Source organism: Rana temporaria, chromosome 1 (assembly GCF_905171775.1).
Source record: "Rana temporaria chromosome 1, aRanTem1.1, whole genome shotgun sequence".
In the NCBI taxonomy this organism is placed as follows: Eukaryota; Metazoa; Chordata; class Amphibia; order Anura; family Ranidae; genus Rana; species Rana temporaria.
Genome location: NC_053489.1, coordinates 670,266,924 through 670,285,990, shown reverse-complemented (window position 1 = coordinate 670,285,990; position 19,067 = coordinate 670,266,924). Strand labels below are relative to the sequence as shown.

At 46.2% G+C, this 19,067-nt stretch overlaps 1 protein-coding gene across 1 annotated transcript in view; it reads right to left on the bottom strand.

Moving 5' to 3' along the window:
• The window catches only part of PHF24 (PHD finger protein 24), a 226,792-nt gene that overhangs the window by 37,154 nt on the left and 170,571 nt on the right, over positions 1-19,067 (bottom strand). The window contains exon 4 of the mRNA XM_040335603.1: positions 3,983-4,061. Within this exon, the coding sequence (XP_040191537.1) occupies positions 3,983-4,061 (79 nt within the window). The remainder of the gene's footprint in view (positions 1-3,982; positions 4,062-19,067) is intronic.

The window sequence follows — 19,067 nt, the reverse complement described above, 5'->3', positions numbered from 1 at the left end:
AAAAAAAAAAAAAAAAGATTTTTACTTGTAAACACCGAATCTCAGAAAGAGGCTCGGTCCTTAAGTGGTTAAAACTGAGCTAAAGGTGAGATAGGAATGGAAATGTCCTTTTGGTGGTGAAGTGAAGTCCATTTTTTGTTCTACCAGAAAACTCTACGATAGGCCAAGGAAATTAGTGAGCTGTTAAAAAGTGGTTTAACCACTTAAGGACCCCTTCACGCCGATGTACGTAGGCAGAATGGCACGGCTGGGCACAATCACGTACCTGTACGTGTCTCTTTAAGCCCAGCCGTGGGGTCGTGAGCGTGCCGCCGGCGGCGTGCCTGCGACCCAGTTCGAAGCTCTTTGACCATGCCCGCGGACCCGATCGCCGGCGGTGTCCCGCGATCGGTCACCGGAGCTGAAGAACGGGGAGAGGTGAGTGTAAACACACCTTCCCTGTTAATCATTGTGGCAATGTCAGTGATCGTCTGTTCCCTGATATAGGGAAAGACGATCACTGATGTCACACGTCCAGCGCCGGCCCCCATACAGTTAGAAACACATATGAGGTCACAGTTAACCCCTACAGCACCCCCTAGTGGTTAACTCCTAAACTGCAATTGTAATTTTCACAGTAAACAATGCATTTTTATAGCACTTTTTGCTGTGAAAATGACAATGGTCCCAAAAATGTGTCAAAACTGTCCGATGTGTCCGCCATAATGTCGCAGTCACGAAAAAAAAAACGCTGATCGCCGCCATTAGTAGTTAAAAAAAAAAAATATTATTAAAAATGCAATAAAACTATTCCCTATTTTGTAAACGCTATACATTTTGCACAGACCAATCGATAAACACTAATTGCGATTTTTTTTTAACAAAAATAGGTAGAAGAATACGTATCGACCTAAACCGAGGGAAAAAAAAAACGTTTTTTTTATATATATTTTTGGGGGATATTTATTACAGCAAAAAGTAATCGCTATATTTTTGTTTATAGCGCAAAAAATAAAAACCGCAGAAGTGATCAAATACCACCAAAAGAAAGCTCTATTTCTTAAAGGGACGTACCTGTATGCCCATTTGCCTGCCCGTGCCATTCTGCCGACGTATATCGGCGTTTGGAAACTAGTTAACCTGCCTCATTAGTCCAGCCTACAGCCAGCCCCATTTGGCTATTTTAGCAGCTTAGCTCATTCTCTCCTCACCCTTACGTGGTCAACGATATCCAGAATGTTCCTCTCTGTGTTCTTGTGTATGACCTTGGCCTAGCCGACTTCTCTTCTGATACCCGTTTCCATACCTCCCAACATTTAAAAAGTTCACTGCGGGACATTGTTTAGATTTTTCATTAAAGTTGTTGAGCGGGGGGGTGCGGGTATCGTTTCCGCAGATCCAAGTCGTTGAGCGGAGGTAGGTTGCCGCGGATCGAAGTTGTTGAGTGGGGTTGCCGCGGATCGAAGTTGTTGAGTGGGGGGAGGGGTGCCACGTATCGAAGTTGTTGAGCGGGGGGGGTTGCCGTGGAACGGGTGATGCCGCTTACCTTCAGCTGACCTTTTCCTCCTCCTTCCGTGCTCCCCCCTACTTTTACAGATTCCTGGGCGGGAAAATTAACCCATTCGCGGGACTGCGGGAAGATGCAGTCTGTGCGGGAAAGTCCCGCAGAATCCGTGCAAGTTGGGAGGTATGCGTTTCTGGCTCGCCTGATTACTCGCTCTGGTATCAAACCCTGGTTTCAGTTTTTGACTACGTTCCTGAACTGTGTTGTTTTTTGATATTTTATTAAAGGTGTGATTTTAACTGCATTTTATGTCTCCGCCTGTCTTATGGTTCCTGACATGACCAGCCTGAATATTGAGCAGGGCTCCAGCCAATCCCTGTGGAGGTGTGCCCAGATGATTGCTGGGAAAGTGGTTTAATAGTTTGGAGCTCTAAGGAGATTGTCTTTCTCTCTCTCCCGAGGTAATGGAGAACTGAGCTGAAAAGAGGATGGGGGTTGTTTGCCCCTGGTGCCTCTGAAGCTGGATGCTGAGCTACTTATAAAAAGCTACACCTATGGACTGATCCTGTTTCAGGATTCTGTGAGTAGAGCCTCCTAGTTTCGGACGGCTTTAAATTGTGACATGTTCACATGTATGAACAAACCTACTGATGATAAGGAAGTATTTTATATGCAGTTGTTGCAAAGAACATAAATAGCTGAATTTTGACCATTCTCTGGTTCCAGTCAGACAAGCTGTCTTCTTGGTAAATAGGATGCCCCAACAACCCCCCCCCGCAGGAATGTAATCTCTTACACTCGACTCCAAAGAGTCTAGGAAAAAGCCTCTGATAGGCATCTCTACAAACAAAGAGATTGATTAGGTCAACATACTTACAAGGATCAAAGGGAATCGTTCTATATTGGACATGGTATGGTCAAGATTGTCCCCAGTGGCTAGGTAGGGGAAGGACAATCAATAACAAGGAAATAATCACGGAAGTACAATGATTGGTCGAACATCAGATGGGCGGGCAATGGGAGGTAGTGTGAATGAGTAATGAGTGAGTTTTGTAAAAAGGAGTTTTTGAGACAGAGCTCGGTCTATTTTCTTGGGAGCAAGCTTGCAGTGAGGTTGTGGCTCTTTCTGAAGGCTTATGCTAAAGCCACATGGACTAGGCCTCATGGAAGCCTGGTGGCCATCTTTGGGTCTAAGATATGTGCTCAAGGCCTAGCTCTTTTTACATTGTGAGCTCAGCCAGGAGGAGAGCGAGTGTTGAGTATATTTCTATCTTATTTTCCAGTATTGTTTGTTAGGCCATAGACATTTTCTGTTAGAATGTGATGTTCCTACTTTGAAGGAAATACATATATGTTGAACTAGCAATGCTTCTGTCTTTATAACTAGCATTATAGCCGTAAGCCTAATATACACTCTGGTCTTATATACTAGCAAACAAGGGACTCATATACAGTAATACAGATGCAATAGTTATATATATATATATATATTATAAGTTATAGTAAAGGATAAATAGACACTAGTAGCCAGATTCAGGTTCATTGGTGTATCTTTGTGCCGGCGTAGCGCAGCTCATATGCGCTACGCCGACGTAACATAGAGAGGCAAGCACAGTATTCACAAAGCACTTGCTCCCTAAGTTACGGCGGCGTAGCGTAAATGGGCCTGCGTAAGCCCGCCTAATTCAAAGTAGGCTGGTAGTGGGCGTGTTGTATTAAAATGAATCGTGACCCCATGTAAATGAATCGCAGAACAAACGGCGCATGCGCGCACATGCTCAGAATCACGTTGAATTTACTCCCTATGATACGCCGGCTCAATGCCTTTGACGTGAACATAACCTAAGCCCAGCCCCATTCACGCACGACTTACGTAAACAACGTAAAATCCGACGGCAGTTCCGACGTCCATACCCTAACATGACTTAGACCAACTATTTAGTGGTTTAACTTTACGCCAGAAAAATGCCTTACGTAAACAGCATAGATTACAGCGACGGGCGTAAGTATGTTCGTGAATCGGCGTATCTAGGTCATTTACATATTCAACGCGTAAATCAACGGAAGCGCCCCTAGCAGCCAGCGGAAATATGCACCCAAGATACGACAGCGTAGGAGACTTACGTCAGTCGTATTAAGCCAGAATTCAGGCGTATCTAGTATTGAGAATAAGGCGCATAGATACAACGGCCCATCTGTACACTTACGCTGCGTATATGTAGATACGCCAGCAAAAGTCTTTCTGAATCTGGCCCATAGTTATTATTGCATGATTGATTCTACAGCAGTCTACATATTTTAAAACATTTCCCATCACATACAAAGGCCATAGCAGTTAGGAAGCCTACAGAAAGAGTTGGAGGACCGGGCACGGAAAGACACAGCATGCCAATGGGTGTTGGAGGATAGGATGACCATCGGTGGTGGTACAGCATGGCAGAGGGACACAGATCTAAAATCGACTCCTTCCTCTCCACCTTTACTGGGATCATGGCTCACCTGGGATGACTTTACACTGGCTGAAGGTCTCATTCAGGCTGTACATCTCCTCCTCCGTTAGCAGTAAGTTCAGATTGTCCTGCAATGAGAAACACACCAATCATTTCATACCAATACATGTACCGCCTGTCTCCAGATTCATATTCAGCATCCTTTCCCAGTTTGTTTCCTTGCTTTCTAGGTTGACAAAATTGAATTTATGTTACAATTAAGGTTATTTGCTTTTGCTTGTGTAGCACTAAACCTTTAGGGACCAGTGATTGTTATTGGTTCTCCTCGACACATCACAGATACTACTGGCCACCCAAGCAACAGTCCATTCACTCCAGCTCCAAAAAAACAGTCAAGGGGTTGTCTGTTTGTGGTTTATTGTTGGTAAACTCAGGAACAGAATTTTGGATTAGGGCATGGGATACTCTGAAACGCTCCACGATAGTTGCTGAATAGAGGACATTCTTTCTAGTTGTAGAAATAATTATAATGAACAGTCCATAGCCCCACAGCTGCAGACCATGGGACAAATCTTAGGCCATCTGGTTACCCCTTACCAGTGCATAACTATCGGTATCCAGCGCAGTGTCCAGCACACACAAGGATCAGCTTGAGGTCACTACTCAGTAGTCCCCAGGATAACTGTCCCCTCCTAGCTGCTTTCTGAACCAAAGATGGCGCCACTCTGGACCAGATCCCTTGTGGTGTGGTTCTGCTCTCAATTCTGAGCAAAGTCAATTTGGGCCTTAATTCCTGGCCTGTCCTAGGCTTAGAGCAGCTGTTCAGTCCATAGGCTGCCTGGCAGCAGCAAGCACCTTTGGAATCTTCCTACGGAGAAAGAACCAACTCTCCAGTGTCTCAGACTATTTATCAACATTCCAGTCCCCTACTGGACATTTCTTCTCCAGGCATAGGCTGGCTTCCAATAAATAAATATTCAGGCTGGTTGATTTGAATCTCCTGTCCTAAGCCCTGGAAGCTTCTTCCATAGGAAGAAGGAAGTAATCAAACTCCCAGCCTGTGAGTCCCTGAACCCTGAAGAGGCCAGGGCAAACGATTACTACTCCCTTAATTACAGAAAGAGCCAAAACTACAGTTAACAGGCATTGCATTTAGGCAGCCTTTTGATATTGTTAACACACTATAGTGTGCGCTGAGGTAATGCTTGTGCCTCCAAAATGCACTACAGTGAAAAAGTCCTTAACGTTTTCTATTTAATCTGTTTCAGTCAAAGTGTAAGTCTTTTTGTTACGTTCCTGTTAGGTTGGATGGCATCATGGATGCCAAATGTCCTGGACTGGTTGGCATATTCCTGCACCTTGGACCTCAGTCCTGATGTACGCCCCTTACACATTCACATATCTGGGGCCCTTTTATTCTTAAAAAATGCTTCCAGGTTCTGATGAGGTCCCCACCCCCATAACCCCATAACCACCAGGCCAGGGTTGTGGGGAAGAGGACCTTAGAGGACTTAAAGGACCTGCTACTTGCGTCTTGGTGCCAGATACCACAGCATACTGTACCTTCAGAGAGCTAGTGGGATCCATGAATCGACTTGTTATGGTGGGTGGTCAAAATGTTTTGGCTGATCTTTATATATGAACCCCTTGAAGTTCTATATGATGAACACTTAAGGCTATATGTACGGAATGTATAGAGCTCTATGAATAGACAACTTAGCAATGTGAATGGACATGTTTGGCTATGACATTAATTATCACGCTCTTTTTTTTTTTGCCAAGAATTCTGTTTTATAGAATTATCACCATAAATGACATTCTGGATTGCTAACACCTTTTATACGGCTGGGTCATTAACATTAATAATATCATCAGATCATTAACATCAGGGTCAGTCCATAAATGGTTTGTCCTGTGTCTGGTAATTATCTCTCGGTGACAGAGACGCTCTCATTAGCGGTCTCCTGTATGGCGTTTTGGCTCTCCAAAGGGAATATATTTAATGCTGATATTAAATCGATGCATTGGGCTTTCCAAGAACCAAGGAACAAAGTTAATGCACAAGAGGCTGTATGTAATTACAGTTATTTATCACAGCAAGCCATCTACTTTAGTGTCTCTATATTAGGCCATGAAGGGTCGGGAGTCGCAAGGCTTGCAGTGATAAATTACTTTATGTACTTGCTTCCTGTATATACGTATACATTTAATCACGCGGACTCCATAATTGAGTGGTTTGGGGTGGTCATGGCTCAGTGCCCTGGGATAGAAATGTAATTATTCCTACATTATACTGAGGCCCATGGAGGTGTAGAGGTGTCAGGAAATCACATAACACTAGCAGGAAACTATAGGAGGGGGAAGCTGATCTACTAGTATTATTGTTTTTAATATATAGGATTTATTCCCCACTAACAGTTTGTGCGGCACTTTACAATTTAAAGAGAGGCTGTACTGTTACAATACAATTTAATATAAGAGGGTTTGGGGGGGCCCTGCTTGTAAGGAGGTGTTAGTACAATTCTCAGCTTGGCCCCTAGGTGGCACATTCGGTTATAAATTGTATGTAAGGTGATAGGGGGCGAGTTTGGGTCCAGGCGCAGAACAGAAAAGTGGTAGTTGCTTTTCCCCAACATGGCACCGAAGGCAAAGAAGGAAGCTGTCCCTGCCAAGACTGAAGCAAAGTCTAATGCCGCGTACACACAATCATTTTTCGGGTTCTAAAAAATTACGTTTTCAGCCTCTAGAAAAAACAATGTTTTTTTTCAACTTGATCATTAAAACGGCCTTGCCTACACACGATCGTGAAAAAAAAATGCTCTAGCAAAGCGCGGTGACTTACAACACGTACGACGGCACTATAAAGGGGAAGTTCCATGCGGATGGCACCACCCTTTGGGCTGCTGTAGCTGATTTTGTGTTAGTAAAAGATTCACGCTTTTCTGTCTGTTACAGCGTGATGAATGTGCTTACTCCATTACGAACGGTAGTTTTACCAGAACGTGCGCTCCTGTCTCATAACTTGCTTCTGAGCATGCGCAAATTTTTCACGACGTTAAAGCCCACACACGACCATTTTTTACAACCCGAAAAACGACAACGTTAAAAACGTTGTTAAAAAATAGAGCATGTTCGAATTTTTTTTAGGTCCTTTTTTAGAACCCGAAAAATGCTCTGAAGCCCACACATGATCGTTTTCAATGACATTAAAAAAAACTTCATTTTTTAGAACCCAGAAAATGATTGTGTGTACGCGGCATAATGCCCTGTACACACGCCCGGGATTTCCGACGGGAAAAGGTCCGTCGGAAATCCCAAGGGGAAAACCGAGAACCCGCTCTGTACTTTTTACCCGTACAGAAGATCGGTTTTCCCGTCGGGAAAACTCAGATGAGAGCTTTTCCTTTGGGAATCCCAACCGTGTTTATGCTCAATCGGAGTTTTTGCCCCACAGGAAATCTGCCAAAAATGGCTGTTTTCTGCTACACAAGGCCGGGTTTTCCGACGGGAAAAAGTCTGTCAGGAATTCCGGTGGGAAAAAAGTGAGCTGGTTCTCTTTTTTTTGGCTGGCAGGTTTGGCAGTTTTCCCTTCGGAAAAACTTACGAGGGAGCATACACACGGCCAGGATTTCACGGCCAAAAGCTCTCCTCACAGTTTTCCCGTTGGAAAACCCAGTCGTGTGTACGGGGCTTAAGGATCTGAAGACCAAAAAGGCTGTTCTGAAAGGAGTACACAGTCACAAGAAGAAGATCTGAACCGCCATGGGCATCTGCAGGTAGGGGCAAGGAGAGTCAAGTGCTACCTATAGGCAAGTGTGCATATCAATCGGGGGCGCCGCGCTGCATGTCCCAGGGCCGGGAGTCAATGATTTATCTCCTCTCCTTGGACTGCTGGCTGTGTGTGCTCTGTTTAGACATGTATGAGAGACCCAGCACTCCCTTCTAGATAGGGGCCCCCGAGAACACCCACTGCATGGGGCCCCAGCCTCATCTGAGCTGCTTGGCATGTGTAGCAGTTGTTGGAGCTTTCCATCTGCCTTTGCTGGGGTTAGTAATCCATTTAAGTCTCTCTAGTGTCATCTGAAGCTTGCAATATAGAAATTGATTGGAGGGGAGTTCTCCATACTAATGATTGTGTGTGTATGGGGGGTGTAATGTATCTGTGTGTAATATGTGTGTATTAGGATGTAATGTATCTGGGTGTATGGGGGTGTAATGTATATTTATTTTGTCTGCAGTCTCTGACCATCTCCTGTATTACGTCTGCAGTCTCTGGCTGTGATGACATTGTCAAAAAGGGGCGGAGCATGGGTGACCATAAAATGATGCCCCCCCCCCCTGGAAAAACTTCTGCGGACGCCCATGTGAACCGCTCCTACAACCTTGAGGCTGAGGAAGCAACCAAATACCCAAGGAAAAGTGCCCCAACAAGGAACAAGCTTGACCATTATGCCATCATTAAGTTCTCTCTGACCACTTAGTTTGCTTTGAAGAAGATAGAAGACTAAATAATACTCTGGTTTTCATTGTTGATGTCAAAGCAAACAAGCACCAGATTAACCAAGCCATGAAGAAGCTGTAAGATATTGATGTGGCCAAAGTGAACATCCTCATTAGGCCAGACTGTGAGAAGATGGCATACTTTAGAATATGGGAAGTCTTTCTCCCGATTATGATGCTCTAGAATGTTGCTAACAAGAATGGCATCATCTAAACCTGCTGGCACGTGTTCTGTGGCCTGGCCAGTTCACACCCAAGCAGGAGGCTTCCTAAGTGGAGATGTCATAGTCCCTGCACCTCCTCTGGAACCTTTTCGTGCCACTTAGTGTTGTCCCTGCCAGATGGGGAACCTGTCCCTACACTAGCCACTCATACAAAGCATGCCAAACCCGGGAGCCAGAGTCTTACAAAGACTCTGCCTTGCCCCAAGATAGACACAGAGATCATGTGGGTTGCGAGCATTCAATCAGAAAGCTACCCCTTGGTGATCACAGGAAGTCATAGAGGAACCAAGTGCCTCACGGCTTCTTCCCCTTCTGCACTGCCGCTTTGTTTGAGCGCTACCTTCAGTGGGTAGTCCAGTCTGCCCCTGCCTACAAGTGGAAGCCAGTAAAGCGATTGGGAGAGAGGGATGGTGGACATTGAGCAGTTGGTGAGGTGAATGACTTGTGGTGTTCCCCAAGGTTCTCCCCTCTCCCCCCTCCTAATTAAAATCTACCTTCGCCCCCTACTCGCCTTGATGGCAGTTATGGGACGTTTTCAGTCGTATGCTGATGACACCCAACTCTTTTCCTGAATTTCGGCCGAATCTCCTGCGGCTGAGGCTAGGTTGATTGAGGGATTGGATGCCATCAAAAGATGGATGGGGCTCAAGTTCCTTCAGCTCAACCAGGCCAAAACGGAGGTGCTGCAGTCCGGCAACATTCGGGAGAGGTTTGGGTGTTATCATGGCCTGACGAAGGTGGGGAGTTCCCTAAATCTGCATCTACGGTGAGGACGCTGGGTGTCCACATTGATGAGGGCCTAACCGTGGACCAGGTGGTCAAAACTTGCCACTTTAAAATGCGGCCCTTTCACCGCTTTCTGCCCTATCTGACTGATCAGGCCAGGATCGCTGTGGTGCGCGCTCTCATCCTTCCACATCTGGACTGCTGTAACGGGCTGCTGGCTGGTTTACCTCATTACCAGATCAAACGCCTACAGAAAGTCCAGAATCAAGCGGTAAGGTTAGCCCTCAATCTGAGAGGCCACTGCCTGACCTCTGGGCACCAGGCAGCCCTTCATTGGCTGCCTGTGGGGCAGCGGATCAGATTCAAGGTTTTAAACTTAGTTTTTACACATTAACTTCGGCATGCCCGAGACTCTGGGCTTTTCGGCTACACATTCGGGGCTCCAGCCTCCTCAGCCCACCCCTAATAACGCCCCTGCCCCGCGCCCTGCTGGCAGAACACAATAGCTCCAGGGAGGCATTTCCCATCAACACAGACTGTGATGTGAGTGATTTTCTTTCCTTCCACCTGTGATGGAAGGAAAGAAAATCGCATAATTTTGGGCTGCTTAACTCATCAAACCGTATCATCCTGAGAACACTGCTCTTGACAGCCAGTAGGCACAAAGCACTTAGTCTTTCATGGGTCATCATGGTTCTCAGATAATTCTTCATCAGTGCCAATTTGCTGAACAACCTTTCTCCGGAACAACTAGTCACCATCATGCTCAAATGAGCTACATTAACTCCTGGAAAGGTATCAGAAAGCCCTTTATCATATAATAAAATTGCCTTTTGAAATGGAGTGAGTGAGAAATAACTGGTTCTTGGCAAAGGCTGCAAACTGGACAATTTCTTAAATAAACACACTACTGAAGTCGTGAGGGAAAATACGTTTCATTTTTTATAAAAGAAGCTGAGGGCCCCCTCTGCAAGTGGCAGGGAGCCCAGGGCAATTTCCCCTTTAGCCCCCTTATAAATCCAGCACTGATCCCACCACCAGAACTGGTAGTCCTGACTTATTTTGGGTTGGCAACAGTGGGTGTGAGGTTCAACACCGACTCTACAAGGTCACCCCCTTGAGAATACAGGACATGGTCCAGCCTGATTACCAGCACCACTTCAGAGCCCATCACCACTCTTCACCACTATCTGCCCTTTCCGCATCACACATAGGATCTTCATCAAGGGAAATGCCCCCAATTGTCCAGATAGAGATTCCATTTTAATGCAGATGCACATTGTACCTGAACATGTCCAACAACACAAACTCCACCTTTAACAGGGGTAGCTTCTCAGCTATATCCATGGTTATATACTTTATAAATTGTCCAATTACCATAGCTCCAATTTCCATAGCTCCAATTTGGAGGCCTATGGTCACACAGTTCCACTGATTTCTCTCTATATCCTCTTCCCAACAAAGGGACAACAGATCTTTTTCCTCCCCTATAATTTAAGAAGTAGTTCCAATGTTCACCCAAAGAGAAGAGCACAACCCAGCACTATAAGCACTCACTGATGTTCTTTGATGTATCCTCTATAAGAGAAGAATCCCCCATGAGCTGCTCTGCTGTTCAAATACCCAGTAGGTCCACCCACCATTGCTTATATAAACAAATATGAGTGGCAGATATTTTTTTAGGTGGGACCCCAACTTAGAGAACCTTAAACTTGTAACAAGGTTCTAGAGCAGTGGTCTCCAAACTGCGGCCCGAGGGCCAGATGTGGCCCTTTCATTGCCTTTATCCGGCCCTTGGGGCACTATCTCTCCCACTGATACGAGACACTATTCTGCCATCTGACACCGACAATGAAGCACCATTTCTTCCACTGACACCACTAATGGAGCATTATTCCTCCCAATGATGGGGCAGTATTCCTTCTCCTAATATCAGATATTTACTCCTACTGATACCAGGACAATTTCCACTCCCGCTGGCCAAAGTCCGGTCCTCCTGGAGTCTGAAGGACAATAAACAGGCCCTTTTTTTAAAATGTCTGGAGACCCCTGTTCTAGAGGATGGGACAGACTTTGAAGAATTCCCGAAAGTGAGCATAAGCGGAAGGGATGAGGTAGCTAGAGAGTAGCAAGTTTTATGGGTGAGTGGAGGCAATGGTTTGAGTGGTGTTTTGAGATGAGATTTGTGATATTTCTAAGGGGATGACGTATTAATTGTTGTTGTTAGTATTTTGAATTTTATTTGTTAGGGGAGTATAAGCCAATGGAGAGTGGTGGACACTGAGCGGTTGGCAAGGTAGATAAGTGGTTGATCCTGGCAGCAAAATTTATGATAGACTGAACAGGGGATAACCTGCATAGAGGGAGATCAACAAATATAGTATGGAGTTGTAATAGTTGATGTGAGAGATAACAATCAAATAGCTACATAGATAGTCTGTTGAATCCAATTTAAGGCGTCACACTGAGACAGGAACAATAAAGTATAGTCACTACTAAGAAAGAAAAGTCTGCATTTATAATGGACAAATATGGCCCCTTTTTAGCATATTCACTATAGGGCCAAAACTATGTGGATCCCTCTCCAAATGACGAAGCTTAGATGTTTCCAGTGAATGCTACAGTTAATACTATAGCAAGCACAAACATTTGAGACAATTGTGCCTTCCAACCTCATGGTAACAGCCCTTTTCTGTTACCGGCATGACTGTGTCCTTGTGTACAAAGCCAGCTCCATAAAGACATGGTTTGACCAGTTTGGTGGGGAGGAACTTGAGTGTTCTGCACAGAGCCCTGACCTCGACCCTACTGAATACAAAGTCCTGACCTCAACTCTACTGAACACAGAGCCCTGACCTCAACTCTACTATACACAGAGCTCTGACCTCAACTCTACTGAATACAAAGTCCTGACCTCAACTCTACTTAACACAGAGCCCTGACCTCAACCCTACTGAACACAATGCCCTGACCTCCACTCTACTATACACAGAGCCCTGACCTCAACTCTACTGAACACAGAGCCCTGGACTCAACTCTACTGAAAATAGAGCCCTGACCTCAATCCTACTGAACACAGAGCCCTGACCTCAATCCTACAGAACACAAAGCCCTGACCTCAACCCTACTGAACACAAAGTCCTGACCTCAACTCTACTGAACACAGAGCCCTGACCTCAACCCTACTGAATACAGAGCCCTGACCTCAACTATACTGAACACAGAGCCCTGACCTCAACTATACTGAACACAGAGCCCTGACTTCAACCCTACTGAACACAGAGCCCTGTCCTCACCCCTACTGAACACAGAGCCCCGACCTCAACTCTACTAAACACAGAGCCCTGACCTCAACTCTACTAAACACAGAGCCCTGACCTCAACCCTACTAAACACAGAGCCCTGACCTCAACCCTACTAAACACAGAGTCCTGACCTTAACTCTACTCAACACAAAGCCCTGACCTCCACTCTACTCAACACAGAGTACTGACTTAATCCCTAATGATTACCTTTGAAATGAAATGGAACACTGATTGTGAGCCATGTGTTCTCATTCGACATCAGTATCTGATCTCAAAAATGGGCACACTTTCTCACAACCACCCTCCAAAATCCTGAAAAAAGCCTTTACAATAAAACTGATTTATACCAGATTATAGGAGGACATATTAATAATAATAGTTTTGGAATGGGATATCCAACATTACCATGTCCCTGTATACACAGGCAGCTCCATAAAAACAGGGGGCCAGATTCTCGTCCAGCAACGTATCTCGGCGGCGGCGTAACGTATCCGATTTACGTTACGCCGCCACAACTTAGACGGGCAGGTGCTGTATTCTCAAAGCACTTGCTCCGTAAGTTGCGGCAGCGTAAATCGGCCGGCGTAAGCCCGCCTAAGTCAAATTTGGATCAGGGGGCGTGTTTTATGTAAATGTACTGTGACACGACGTGATTGACGTTTTTCCCGAACGGCGCATGCGCCGTCCGTGGAATTTCCCAGTGTGCATTGCTCCAAAGTACGACGCAAGGACGTCATTGGTTTCGACGTGAACGTAAATGACGTCCAGCCCCATTCACGGACGACTTACGCAAACAACGTAACTTTTTCAAATTTTGACGCGGGAACGACGGCCATATTTAACATTGGTACACCGCAGTTATGCCTCATATAGCAGGGGCAACATTACACCGGGAAAAGCCTAACGTAAACGGCGTATCTTTACTGCGTCGGCCGCGCGTACGTTAGGGAATTCGCGTATCTAGCTTACACGCCCCTAGCGGCCAGCGGAAAAATGCAGTTACGATCCGACGGCGTAAGAGACTTACGCCTGCCGGATCTAATGGATATCTATGCGTAACTGATTCTAAGAATCAGGCGCATAGATACGACGGCTCGGATTAGGACTTACGACGGCGTACATGGCGCTGCGCCGTCGTAAGTCCTTTAGAATCTGGGCCATAGTCTGATAAATTTGGCGTGGAGGAACTCTAATGGTCTTTACAGAGCCTTGACCTCAACCCTACTGAACAACTTTTCTCCATAAAGACATGGTTTGACCAGTTCTGTGTAGAGGAACCAAATGTCCTGCACAGCTGACCTCAACCCTACTAGGATAAATTGGAACGCTGATTCTGAGCCAGGTCTTCTCATCCAACATTAGTACCTGACCTCACATATGAGCAAACATTTCCACGGACACATTTCCAAATGTTATAAAAAAGACTTCCCAGAAGAGTGGGAAACTATTATGCCGCGTACACACGATCATTTTTCAGCATTGAAAAAAAAACAAAGTTTTTCCAACTTCATCATTAAAAACGAGGTTGCCCACACACCATCGTTTTTTAAAAATGATGAACAAAGCGCGGTGACGTACAACACGTACGACGGCACTCTGAAGGGGAAGTTCTATTCGCCTTTGGGCTGCTTTTAGCGGATTCCGTGTTAGTAAAAGGCGATTCGCGCTTTTCTGTCTGTTACAGCGTGATGAATGTGCTTACTCCATTATGAACGGTAGTTTTACCAGAACAAGCGCTCCCGTCTCATAACTTGCTTCTGGGCATGCGCGGGTTTAAAACGTCGTTTTAGCCCACACACAATCATTTTTTACAACCCGAAAAACGACATTTTAAAAAACGACTTTAAAAAATGCAACATGTTCGAATTTTTTTTTTTGTCGTTTTTCAGAAGCCGAAAAACGATGTGAAGCCCACACACCATCATTTTAAATGACGTTTTTAAAAACTTTGGGGCATATTCTTAAATATCTGAGGCGGCGGAACGTATGTCCTTTACGTTACGCCGCCGCAAGTTTAAGTGGCAAGTGCCTGATTCCCAAACCACTTACCTGTTAACTTGCGGCGGCGTCGCGTAAAGTCCACCCGCGCAAGCCCTCCTAATTTAAATGATCCTGGTAGGGGGCGTGGATCATTTAAATTAGGCGCGCTCCCGCGCCGATCGTAATGCGCATGCTCCGTCGGGTAAATTACCCGACGTGCATTGCGCTAAATGACGTCTCACGGACGTCATTTGTTTTGACTGTAACGTAAATGGCGTCCAGCGCCATTCACGGACGACTTACGCAAACGACGTTAAATTTTCAAATTTCGACGCGGGATTGACGGCCATACTTAACATTAAGTACGCGACCTAGGGGGCATCTTTATCTTTACGCCGCGTATCGCTTACGGAAACGACGTTAAAACACTACGGCGGGCAAGCGTACGTTAGAGAATCGGCGTGACTAGTCATTTGCATATTCTACGCTGACCGCCACCTAGCGGTCAGCGTAAATATTGCAGCCTAAGATACAACGGCGCAGGCATATGTGCACAGTTAGAACACAGCGGACTTTACCGACCAATGGCGTGCATGCGCGAGCACAAAGGATACTACAGCCGCCGCAGCGCGCTACTGCACATACGCGTGCGCAACGGACGGCCTGCACACGCAGGAGGCGTTCCTGATGCCTATTTAAAGAGAGCTCTGACCATCAGGCGGTGCTGACTGGTCTTCAGCAGTTCCCTGATTTCCTGACGCCTGTATTATCTGCCAGATTCCTGTTACCGACCCGGCTTGCTTGACTCTCCCTCTGGACTCTGATTCCTCCCTTAATACCTGGCTCCTGATCCCGGCTATCCATTTGACCTTGCTCCTGCTGATCCCTGTGTACCTCGCTGCCTGTCTGTTACCGAACCCGGCTTGCTTGACTCTCCCTCTGGACTCTGATTCCTCCCTTAATACCTGGCTATCCATTTGACCTTGCTCCTGCTGATCCCTGTGTACCTCGCTGCCTGTCTGTTACCGAACCCGGCTATCCTCTGACCTCTGCATTCCGGAAGTTCCTGCTACTTGTTCAACAGCAAAACTGGATCCAGGGGGAGAAGGGAGAGGAGGTTGTCATCCTCCCTCAACAGTCAGCCAGAGTGGAGGAAACTCTCTTCCCTCCCCAACAGTTAGCTGGAGCGGATGATGTGAGCACTGAAGTGCTAACAAGGCACAACGCTACTGGCCTCTGCACACAATTAACTCAGCAGGAGCTCCAGGGAGAGAATGCAATCAGCACCTCACAACTGCAGCTTGAGCTGGTGTCTGTGAATGAGCCTGCGGTCTCCACCGAGAGCCACCTTTGTGATGAATTAGAGAGGAAACTGCAATCCAGGCCTTCTCGTCCAACATCAGTGCCTGACCTCACAAATGCACTTCTGGAAGAATGGTCAAACATTCCCATAGACACACTCCTAAACCTTGTGGACGGCCTTCCCAGAAGAGTTGAAGCTGTTATAGCTGCAAAGGGCGCATGCAAAATACGTCAAATACATGGGGTCACAGTGAATTTAAATAAAACACGCCCACATCATCCACATTTAAATTATGCGGGCTTACGCCGGACCACATACGTTACGCCGCCGTAACATAGGGCGCAAGTTCTTTCTGAATACGGAACTTGCGCCCTAAATTACGGCGGCGTAACGTATCTGAGATACGTTACGCCACGCGGAGAGATACACCAATGGCCCGGATTCAGGTACATTTGCGCTCTATTTGCGGAGGCGCAGGGCAACGATTGCCCTGCGCCCCCGCAAATATTTTGCGCTGCCCTCGATTCACGGAGCAGTAGCTCCGTAAATTGCGAGGGCGCGCCAGCAAAATTGCCCGGCGTAAGCGCGCGCAATGTAAATGATCCCGCCGGGGGCGGGAATCATTTAAATTAGGCGAGCTCCCGCGCCGAGCATACAGCGCATGCTCCGTCGGGAAACTTTCCCGACGTGCATTGCGGCAAATGATGTCGCAAGGACGTCATTTGCTTCAAAGTGAACGTGAATGGCGTCCAGCGCCATTCACGAATCACTTACGCAAACGACGTCGAATTCGAACGGCGCGACGCGGGAACGACGGGTATCCTTTAGCATTGGCTGCCCCTGCTTTTAGCAGGGGCAGCCTTACGTTAAAGACGCCGTACGCAACCGACGTAACTTGCGTACGCAGGGGGCGCGCAACATTGTGAATCGGCGTAAGTATGCAATTTGCATACTATACGCTGACCACAATGGGAGCGCCCCCTAGCGGTCAACACAAGAATGCAGCCTAAAATCTGCGTGGCATAAGAGCCTCATGCCACGCAGATTTCAGGCTGCAGTCGGCGTAACGAGTTCTCTGAATCAGGAGCATTCGTAACACCGGCGCAAGTCAGCAATTGCGCTGCGTAACTATGGTTACGCAGGCGCAATTGCTTACTGAATCTGGGCCAATGTATCTGAATCCGGCCCATCAGGTCTGAATAGACAGAAATACAAAAGCTTCGGCAGGTAAAACTAATCCCTTTGCCTGACTGCATGACTGGTTCTTGCATGACTGGTTCTCTTTGAGCGGTGTGCACACGGGGAAGTGAGTTGATGAAGAGAAATTGAGTTCCCGTCACTGGGAAGTCAAAGTGCCAAGGGAGAAAGACCCCAATCTCCCAGCCGCCGCTTCGCAATCCGCACGCCCAGGGCCGGACTTACCATTGGCCTTGACTGGGCTCAAGCCCAGGGGCCCCACCCAATAGGGGGCCCCCCTTTAAAAAAAAAAAAAAAAATTTTTTTTTTTTTTTTTTTTTAGGGGTCCGGAGTTCCCCAGGGGCCCGGAGGCCCCCAGACGGCAACCCCCCTTTTTTTTTATTTATTTTTTGTAAAAAAATGTTTTTTTTATATATTTTTTATTTATATATATATATATATATATATATATATATATATATATATATATATATATATATATATATATATATATATATATATATATATATTATATATATATAAAAAAATATATAAAAAACATTTTTTTACAAAAAATAAATAAAAAAAAAGGGGGGTTGCCGTCCGGGGCCCTGGAGACCCCTGGGCCCTTTAATAATAATAATAATAATAATAATAATATATATATATATATATATATATATATATTTTATTATTATTATTATTAAAGGGCCCAGGGGTCTCCAGGGCCCCCGGATGGCAACCCACCTTTTTTATTTTTTTATAAAAAAATTACATTTTTTTTTTATATATATATATTTTTATTAAAGGGCTCAGAGGTCCCCAGGGCCCCATGTGGCAACCCCCCCCCTTTTATTTTTTTTATAAATGTTTATTTTTTTATTTTTGTTTATTTTTTTATTTTTTATTAAAAGGCCCAGAGGTTCCCAGGGGCCCAGAGGTCCCCAGGGCCCCCGGGTTTGGCAACCTCCCTTTTTTTATGTATTTTTTATAAATGTTTTTTTTTTTTATTATTAAAGGGCCCAGAGGTTTATTTTTTCTTTTTATTAAAAGGACCAGAGGTCCCCAGGGCCCCGGATGGCTACATATATTTATATATATTTGTTTTCTTCTTTATTTCTTCTTTTTTTTGTAAAGGCCCCCCCGCTTCTCAATTTGCGGCAGCCCCCACGCTTCTCAATTTGAGGCGGCAGCACCCCCACCCCCCCTAGGTTCTCTGCTTCAGGGGGCCCATGCCTTAAGCTGTGCAAGGGGCCCCAAAATTCCTGATGGCGGCCCTGCGCATACCTCCCAACACGCACGGATTCTGTGGGACTTTCCCGCACAGACAGCTTCTTCCCGCAGTCCCGCAAAAGGGTTAATTTTCCCGCACTGCAAGAGGAGGCAGCACGGAAGCAGGAGGAACCGGAGTGGTGTGTGGAGGACTGTGGCTGCTGAAGGGAAGAAAGCCAGAAAGCCGGGCTAATGACAGTCTGTGGCCCCGGCTGTTGGCACAGGCGAGAGGCACTCCCCCGCTCAACAACTGCAAAATCCCCCCCCGCTCAACAACTTTAATGCGCTCCCCCCCGCTCAACAACTTCGATCCCCCCCAATTCTCGGCTCCAGGGGGCCCCTTCAACACTCAAGCCCAGGGGCCCCCACCACCCTAAGTCCTGCCCTGCGCACGCCGCTTCCCTTAACCTCCTGACGGTTCCCGGGAATTGCCTTGTTCATTACCGCCCTGACTTTTTTTTCCTAAAACAAATTGCCTGCTGATACTTCCAGGAAAAAATCGTGATCGTCCTCATTTACAATCTATTACAGGTAAGTCCTCCCGGATCCTACAATAAATGTAACTAGAAAATGCATTCCCTGAGGAAAATGCGAGTGGGAATGCTGAATAGCTGAGCCCGCACCAAAGCCATTCACCATAACCACTAC